Raw genomic sequence first — 9,465 nt, forward strand, 5'->3', positions numbered from 1 at the left:
CCAGTAATGGCATTTAACAGCGTTGGTTAGTCATGACGATCGAGCATGGGACCTCAATAAGTCGCGCTGTTTAACATCGTCAATTAGTCATGATGATGTTGCATGGTTAACATCCGCAGCCCCACCCCCTCAACGGCTATTCCCTCATTTGATGTGGTCTTCTAAATAAATAAATATATATATATATATATATATATATATATATCTTATAATTCGATATCTATTTCAATGAGAATGAAACCTATACCATCATCAGAAGAATGATTAATTGAGTTTAAACTAACCCCTTATTTGCGAAAAGAATTAGGATTTATCATAGAGACAAAAATTCTATTAATTAAAGCTGGGGATTTGGTTTGGACTTGTTGAAGGTCGTGTCACTTCAGACTCAGGCCGGCCGCTATAACTGCTTCAGTGGCAAGGCCGCACCGTCGAGCTCCTCCGGCTGGGTTTTGAGGGAGGACCTTTCGCGAAGCAGCCCACCGACCACCTGATTTATTATTGGATGAAACCCATGGGACCCAACGTAGTCCACCGATGACATCTCCAGCTGGAATTTCCTTTTGTTTCGTGGGTAGATGAGGATCAGTGGGGCCCAAAACCAGTTAGTGAAACTTTTTGACTGAAAGAAACCGTGGGGCCTTCTCCTTGTCCAATAAGAAGACAGATATCTCTGTCGAGTAGGAAAGACATGTACGAAAAATATTTTGTTAAGGGCTCTTTTGGATGCGCAATGATATGGCTTTTTGAAATTTTCGGATTCGGATCTGTTTCTGTAGATCCGTACTGGATCCGACCGAAACCAGCAACTCATTTAGCGAATGGTCACGCCTTTCCCTTGCACTCTGTCCGCTGGGGCTCCGAGTCGCTTCCAAGATGGTGAGCTTCTCTTTGATCTCGAGATCCCGATTCCATTTCCATCCGTCGTTCCCTTCGATCCATGTTTTGGCTAAAGATCTGAGCTCCATTTATTTTTCTCTTCTTTGCTTTTGTTTCTCAGAGCCGTCGATCTTGATTTTTGATGACTCAATTGCTCTCCGTGTTTCTGTTCGACTTCTTCTTCTTAATCGTTTGGCTGATCTCGGGATAGTGTTCGTATCTTTTTATCGGTGAAGTTAGGAATGGTTTTACCCTCTTATGGTGGTCTCTTTGGATCTTGTATTGTGGAAATTGTGTTTCTTGTTCCTCATGATCCAATGACTGGTGTTTAATTTGAACTTGTCTGGAGGAGGGCATAGCTATGTTTCTTTTAAGAAAAGAAGGAAATTTGGATTAGTAGTTTCTTGCATGAGAAGAAATCCAGTAATATCTTGCTTTCAGAACTGATATTGTTTATTTTAATGCTTATAATATGTCGAAGAGTTTAGCCCGACAGTGAAATTATTCATAGATGTCGATCGAAATACTCTTATCCAACAGAACTGTGACTTTTCCCCTAGTCTATGCGATTGACGCAAAGTCATTAGTATGGCTTGTTCTCAGCCTCCCTCATCATGATTTCTGATGTAAAATTTGTTTGATGCAGGAAGAGAATCTAGATGCTGCTGTAGATTCTCTATTGAATGTGGAGAAGCAAATGAGGCTTGCTGGTGATGTGGCTGGAACAAAGAAAGCTGTTATTGACATAGTGGAGCTTTGCTACAAAGCACGTGCATGGAAGACTCTGAATGATCAGATTGTTCTTCTCTCGAAGAGAAGAGGACAGCTTAAGCAGGTAAATTTCTTCTTTCTTTTTTTCGTTCCTTTTATGTTTGCTCTTGCTAATCTTCTTGTTCAATAGCTGCATGCCATGTAAACACAAAGGCATTTGTCATAGAGGAATGTTGGATCCTTGATTTTAGTGATTTAGATTTCAACTTATTTGGTATACTTATTCATAACTTTCACTACCTTTTGTTGGTTTTTCATATCTTCTCTTACCATTCTCTTGTGCAGGCTGTGACTGCTGTGGTGCAAAAAGCAATGCAGTACATTGATGATACACCTGATATTGAAACTCGCATTGAGTTAATCAAAACCCTGAACAATGTTTCTGCTGGGAAGGTGAATGACACATCATGTTGGAGCTAGAGGCGACCGTTCTTTACTTATATTAAAAACTATCTAATGGAACCTTTTGCAGATTTATGTCGAGATAGAGCGGGCACGTTTAATTAAAAAACTTGCAGAGATTAAAGAAGAACAAGGCCTTATATCTGAGGCTGCTGATTTGATGCAAGAAATTGCTGTAAGTTGTGACTTAGATTTTGTATCCCTAGGTTGCAAGAATGATATGAAGCCTTAGGTTATACTAGGAATATGTTGCTTCTGAGTAGTTATGAGTCTTAAAACTGCTGTTTTTCAATTTATCTGTTTTGTTTTACCTTTTTGTTAATGTCATTCTTTGTCGCATAATTTACAGGTGGAGACTTTTGGAGCCATGGCAAAGACTGAAAAAATCGCTTTCATTCTTGATCAAGTATGAGGCTGCGATAACCTTGCCTCCAGTTACTCATTACCAATTATTGACATAAATATTATGTATCAATGCTGACATGCACTCAAAACAAACAAATCCAGGTGCGCTTGTGCTTAGACCGTCAGGATTATGTACGGGCACAAATTTTGTCAAGAAAAATTAGTCCTCGGGTATTCAATGCAGATGCTTCAAAGGGAAAAAAGAAGCCAAAGGAAGGTGATAATGTTGTTGAAGAGGCTCCTGCAGATATACCTTCACTCTTGGAGTTGAAGCGCATTTATTATGAACTAATGATTCGGTATATTCGTTTACTTGCTAAATTCGTTGTTATACCAAAGCCATCTTGCAGTTTTTAAGAGTAAAACCAAGTTGTGCTTCAAAGCAATAATGTGACTGCAATAAAAATGCATACTTTGCAAATTCAATTTTCCTTCGTGTCTATAACCTTGAGCACTTGAAAGATGGCACACCTTTGCCCAACAGCAATGTTTCCCTATTGTCTTTGGTGTCATGGTTTCAAATCATGGACATTGTCTCTCCTCATGTATAGTTAAGCAGGAGCCTTTCATCACTCAACTGCCTTTTCTGGACCCAGTGGAATATTTTTATTCAACATGTCAGTCTTGTGATCTAAGTGCAGTGGGTATACCTAATCAGTCTATGTGAAAAATCTATTTTGATTATTTTTAATGCCCACATTTTCTTTCTGTAGTTTTGGATCGACGAATTATAACTGCAATGGACAATAATCATTCGAGGTCTGGGACTTAATTGAGGGTCATTTAGAGTTTCTTTTGTCCAAGTGGTACAGACTGGTGTATCAGAGTTTTTAATTTAGTCAACTTAGTTGTTGCCCTTATTAATGCAATGTATCTGTAATAGTTCACTCAGTGAAAATATATGTTGCCTTAGACTATCAAGGTTCTTCCCATCATCTGTAATATTCACCCTTTTGTCATTATCTTGTTCTATTTACTGGCTTTACTATCACCAGTTCTTTGCGTGTGACTTAATTTACATTTTATTACAGCTCAACTAAATTCCTTTCGTAATATACACAAGGGATAAAAACAGGAGGGTCATTTCTTGTTCTCCGAGGCCCATGACATGGGTTGTGTTCCTCTGGCTCTTGCATTATCTTGGAAATGTTGATTTTTTTAATAAAGTGTTAGTATCATTAGAGTTTATTCTCTCTCATTCCATCACAAAGTACAATAATTTAGATGTAGCACCTGCCAAAACGAGGCACTAAGTGGGATCATAGTTCTTATTAAGTCATGAAGTGGTGAAGAAATGATTAGTTTTATGTATCAAGTCTTGCTTGTGTAGAATCCATTAAAGCTCCCACTCCCTTGGCCAATGTAGTTGGGGTAGGGCATCTTTGGCATCCAACAAAAGTGGAAATCCCTCTTTTCTCTTGCAATGTCTTCTTTGAAGAGGGACAGAAGGAAAAGAGAAGGGGGTGTGGGGATTAGTTCTGCTGTAAAGTGTTCCCTTGGGAAGCAACTTACATCTTGCATCTTACTCCAATCTGATTTGGTTATTGTGTTCTGAGCATGCATATTGCTTAAGTTTTATTAGAAATGAGGTGTACTTTTCAGGAGTATTTCTGTTTAGTTCTAGTTGCAGTATCTCTCTTTGTTGGCTTGAGGAATGAATGGCTAGTAACTAGTTTTTTTTATTTCGCCTGGTGCAGCTATCATTCTCATAACAATGATTACCTGGAAATATGTCGTAGTTACAAGGCAATATACGGCATTCCTTCTGTAAAAGAGGACTCAGCACAGTGGATTCCTGTAAATGTTTGCTTTACTCATTTCTTTTCCCATGGGAATTGCACTGGAGCTATTCTGAGAAGTATTCTGTTTACAGGTGCTAAGAAAAATTTGCTGGTACTTGGTGTTGTCTCCATACGACCCTATGCAATCAAGTCTTCTTAACTCTACTTTAGAAGATAAAAATCTTTCTGAGCTTCCTAGTTTTCAGTATGAATTATGTTTTGAATGCTTGTCCACTATATGTATTATTAGCTTTTTTTATTGGATTATCTGATTACTATGGTCTCATATGCTATTTTTTGTTGTTGACTCGCATCCTAGTTTACTGTTGAAGCAGCTTGTAACCATGGAGGTGATTCATTGGGCAAGTCTTTGGGAGATGTATAAGGTCGAGTTTGAAAATGAGAAAAATCTTCTTGGAGGGTCTTTGGGTACCGAGGCTGAGGAAGATCTGAAACTTAGAATCATTGAACATGTACATTGTGCTAACTATTCATTCCCATATGTTTTGTTTCCAATATAGTTTCTGTTACTAACATTTGTTACTTTTGTCATATTTACAGAATATATTGGTAGTATCAAAGTATTATTCAAGGATAACCTTAAAGAGGCTTGCCGATCTTCTATGCCTCAGTTTACAGGTTTTGTTTCTTTTCTCTTTCTTGAATGTTATTATTTGTAGGAATGTATTCCCCAGGTTTCTTTTCTTGTTCCTTTAAGTTTATCATTGGTGATATCATTGCATAAGCATGATTAGCATAGAGGTTATTCTGCCATTTTTTTTTCCTTTTTTACTTCTGCACCTTAACTTGGGACTCCAGACTCAAATTTTCTCATCCTTCCCACACTGTCCCATTGTGGCATTAGCTTAATCATGTCACAGTGAATGGTTCCCATCAATGAACAATAAGCAAGATAGTCACTTCTATGTGATTCAGAATATTCTACTTATTCTTTATACAAGCTATTTACTAAAAGATTGGTTTCTAACATGCAAATCTTATTGGGGATGATAGTTACAGAATTTTCAATCTGATGCCTTTTATGTCAAATACATAAATGTAGCACGTCTGTCTATGTTGACAAAATTCAACTTTTCATCTTCGTAGAAACAATGACTGACTCACTCTAATTGTTGTCATGACTTTTTCTAGATACTATTCCTTGTATTGTTGGGCTGCAACTTCCTCTTAATATTCATCTGGATGTAATAAATTTTGTTTTTGTTTGTTGTAGAATTTTTTTCTCTGCCAAAGGCATGGTTTCCAGCTTTGTTGATATATATACACATATGTATTTAGAGCCGAAAGGATACAATGCATTAAATTATAAATTTACCCTTTGCCTATGGTGAATCTTGCCTATTTCGGGCTTTTGTTTGGTGAAATTTGCACCTTTGTGCCTTAAACTATGATGCCTTATGTTATTCTAAAATTTTCACATACCCTTCTTGTATTAGGAAGGTAGAAAAAAAGAAAATAAAGTGCGTAAGCACTATAATTTCTTTTGTCCACTGCTCAACTAGTTAAATTTTCATCTCCCTTACCAATAATTCTTTTTTTGCCTTTGTTTATAACTTTATTATTTCTAGTGTAAAAAGGGACACTTGGAAAAGCAATTTGGTGCCACTGTTTTGTGGATAATCTAAGTTGTTGGACACAAGTTTTGGTGTGCCCTTTGATGACAAGGGGAAGGATTAAGTCAGTAAATTATTGCCCTTAATGCTGCCCATCGTGTTTTAGTAAACGGTTTATCTTGCACTAAATTTGCTAGTGGTATAGTTTGCATGACTATTTCTTGGTAGAATTGGTGCGTGTTCTGAAGCAAACTGGCTCCCTCTCTCTTTCAGGAGGCAGAAAAGCATCTTTCAGATATGATAGTCTCAAAAGCCCTGGTAGCAAAGATCGACAGGCCTATTGGAATTGTCAGTTTTCAGACAGCCAAGGGTAGCAATGACATTCTCAACTCGTGGGCAATGAATCTAGAGAAGCTTCTCGACCTTGTCGAGAAGAGCTGCCACCAGATACACAAGGAGACCATGGTTCACAAAGCTGTTCTGAGAGCCTGAGTTTATTTCACCGTAAACCAAGGGAAACGTGTCATGCTTTTGGCAGATTTAAAATGATCATGACCCTGTTTCAGAATTCCAAAAGCTTCCCAGCTCTATCATTTCCTGCTTAGGTTGCTACAAATGACAACCAAAGGCATATTTCTTCACTGTACACTGATGGAAGTCAAATGGTACCGCCCTAGTTTGATTCAAATGTCTTTTGTTTTTGATAGTTTCGCAGTTTTAATTTAGACATGCTTTGTTGGCTGTGCTTACTGTTACTGTAAACGAGGTTGGATTGCATCATCAAATTCAATTATTTGCACAAACAAGTTGCATTTGGTTACTTGTTAATTGGTGTTGCATTGCTGCAATTGTGTTATACTTGTAGGTTTGGGCCTAATATTGTTATATTTGACTGCAAGAACTCTGGAGATGAACTTGTGATGATAATAGTAATAATAATAATTGTGGGAATGATGGTGATAATGGTGTTATAGTACTCTTAGTAATAGTGATAATAATAATAATAATAATAATAATAATAAGAGGATTTTTTCCTTGAGTATTGGCACACTGAAATTTGTTTTTCAATTATTCCTGCATTTTTCCATCACTATTCTAGAATCGTTTTAGCATCCCATATGGATTAGGAGATTTAGGCATTTGTAGCCCCATACACAAAACTAGATATAAACTCTAAGGTTCGTACTTGGCCTCTTTTACGTCTATTTACATGATGAATTGGTATTAGTTAGTAGATTGGTTTTCTAATTAAATAGCTCCCTGTACACTCCTTTGCCTCAGATCGGAGAAGCATGCATGAGTAGCAAATGATAAAGACTTCCTCGCAGTAGCATACTTACTCTGTTTTTATGGGGAGAGAAAATAAAGATAATGATATGATTTTAAATTTTATAACTTTATATGAACTTATAATTATAAGAATTAAATATTTGATTACTTATAAAAGTGATCACAACTATAGTAAAAGATTTTTTTTTCTCACCAGAAAATAGATAAAATTATTTGTAAGAATTATAAAATTATATATGATGAAAGTTTGACATATCAATATAGATTGATGATATTAGATATTTACTATAGAAAATAGAAGAAAAAAATAGTACAAAAATTTAGATTGTAAAATTCTAAAGATGATAATGTAAACACTTTTAAAAAGAAGATGAAAATTAAGGTAACTTGAAACTTAAATGAGGATAATATTAATATTATCTAACTATGATGATTAATAAGATTAAGAGCTTTAAAAGAAAATTCTCGATGAAATTAAAGATAAAGGTGCAATCTTAATAGGGAGTCGGTGGTACGAGGGAGTTCAAAAAATATTTTTTACTAAAATATCATATTTTAAATATTGATAAAATTATAAAATATATAAAATTTTAAAAAAGATGCTAAAAAATAATTAGTATAGTAAGTTATAAAACTTATAATAATTTTATAATAAAATTATATGGTAAAGATAGTGAAAAAGATATATATAGAATCCCTGAAACCAAAGGAACGAAGTGTAAGGATTTAAATAATATTAGATGTATTAAGGACAAAGATCTAAAAATACTTATTACTGATAACGAGATTAAGCAAAGATAAAAAATTTATTTTTATAAATTATTTAATAAATATTCCACACATGACTTAGATTTAACGATAAATAATAGTGATAGATTTAATAATATTCATAAAATTAGAGCTAATAAAATAAAAGATATATTAAATAATATAAAAAAAAATAAGAGTGTGGGGCTCGATGGTATCTCTTATCAAGGTTTGAAAATGTTTAAGGGATAAGAGAGTTACTTGGTTAACTAAATTATTTAATAAAATTATTAGATTCAAAAGTATACTTGTTGAATAGTGAAAGAGTTTTTTTAGTATCAATTTATAAAAATAAGGGTAACATACAATATTATTCAAATTATAAAGAAATTAAAATCATAAGTCATACTATTAAACTTCGAGAAAGAGTCATATAAGACTTAAAATAAATATTTCTAAAACTTAATTTGATTTTATACCTAAAAATTAACCATAGAAGTTATTTATGTATTAAGATAATTAATAAAAAGGTATAGGGAGAAAAAAGGGATTTGAATATGATTATTATTGACTTAGAGAAAACTCTTAAAGATTTATTATGATGGGTTAAAAAAAAAAGATATATCCACTAATTATATTGATATTATTAAAGATATGCATGATAACATAACTACTAGTGAATAGAGAATGTGTTTAATAAATTTTCTATTAGCATACATCAAGTATCCATATTAAGTTCTTATCTTTTCGTATTGATAATAAATAATCTTATTAGTTACTTATACGATGGACTTTCCTAATATATGTTATTTGCTGATGATATTATCTTAATGAATAAAAACTTAAATGAAACAATAAAAATTGATATCGTGCACTTATTTTGCATGAAGAAGTGTTAATGTTCGTGCAAACTAAAACTCGGCTTTGCCAACAAGAACCTTTTATGGTCATCTTATGCAAATGAGCATCTCAATCTTATCACCACAAATCTATTGAGGGATCCACATCTGATGAACCAAATATGAACTCATACATTGATCATGATCAATGAGAGATGACATATCTGTCGAGGAACAAGAGGTGTCATTCATTGACTAGGAAAAAAAGGTCTCCGTTAAAGAGGTGGCAAAATAATTGTAATTGTGACCTAACCCGAGTGGAAGCTGGTGGCAAAAGATTTCGAGATTAAAGATATGCATTGCCGTCAACAACAATCATCCAGGATGGGGACTTAGGAACACACAATAGGAAGAACCATGATTAGGTTAAGCTGCTGGTTTGTCTTGCTTTGCTAACTCAGAAGCTTTGATCTTATATAGAACATTCCACCCAAATACTTGTGTTCCCTCAATGTTCAGCTCACCATTTTGTGTGCTTATTATTAATCTGGGCCACAGCACCTGTACTCAGATCAACTAAACTCTTACCATCCATTAGTGTGAGTAGAGTAATTCCTTCCTACTATTCTGACAAGGTTCCTCTTTGCAGCCACAACTAAAACAAGCCCAGCCTGTGATGTCACAGAATTGGAACTATTCCTCAGTCATACTCATGAATGAAGATGCTTGCTACTTATGATAAATGGTTGCCAAAACTGTGATAGGTAACAAGAGAGA

At 34.6% G+C, this 9,465-nt stretch overlaps 1 protein-coding gene across 2 annotated transcripts; it reads left to right on the forward strand.

Annotated features, from left to right (window-relative positions):
* The first annotated feature begins 787 nt into the window (after positions 1-787).
* Positions 788-6,632, forward strand: LOC135665987 (26S proteasome non-ATPase regulatory subunit 12 homolog A-like). Of its 2 annotated transcripts, XM_065177469.1 has the most exons (11): positions 788-879; positions 1,526-1,714; positions 1,936-2,043; positions 2,123-2,227; positions 2,402-2,458; positions 2,560-2,756; positions 4,155-4,254; positions 4,331-4,443; positions 4,558-4,711; positions 4,800-4,877; positions 6,086-6,632. In XM_065177469.1, exons 1-11 carry the CDS (start codon positions 877-879, stop codon positions 6,302-6,304), a joined length of 1,323 nt encoding a protein of 440 aa, XP_065033541.1. In that variant the 5' UTR covers positions 788-876; the 3' UTR covers positions 6,305-6,632. The 2 variants fall into 2 exon arrangements, with proteins under 2 accessions (XP_065033541.1, XP_065033533.1); XM_065177461.1 differs by lacking the exon at positions 788-879 and having other exon boundaries at positions 1,520-1,714.
* The last annotated feature ends 2,833 nt before the right edge of the window (positions 6,633-9,465 follow it).

Source organism: Musa acuminata, chromosome BXJ1-4, assembly GCF_036884655.1.
Source record: "Musa acuminata AAA Group cultivar baxijiao chromosome BXJ1-4, Cavendish_Baxijiao_AAA, whole genome shotgun sequence".
Taxonomy (NCBI): domain Eukaryota; kingdom Viridiplantae; phylum Streptophyta; class Magnoliopsida; order Zingiberales; family Musaceae; genus Musa; species Musa acuminata.

Excerpts from the sequence above, each read along its gene's own strand:
- LOC135665987 (XM_065177461.1), top strand. The coding sequence starts at position 1,520 with ATGCAGGAAGAGAATCTAGATGCTGCTGTAGATTCTCTATTGAATGTG. Across the intron at positions 2,044-2,122 it reads ACAATGTTTCTGCTGGGAAG|ATTTATGTCGAGATAGAGCG; the intron begins GTGAATGACACA and ends AACCTTTTGCAG. Across the intron at positions 4,712-4,799 it reads AACTTAGAATCATTGAACAT|AATATATTGGTAGTATCAAA; the intron begins GTACATTGTGCT and ends TCATATTTACAG.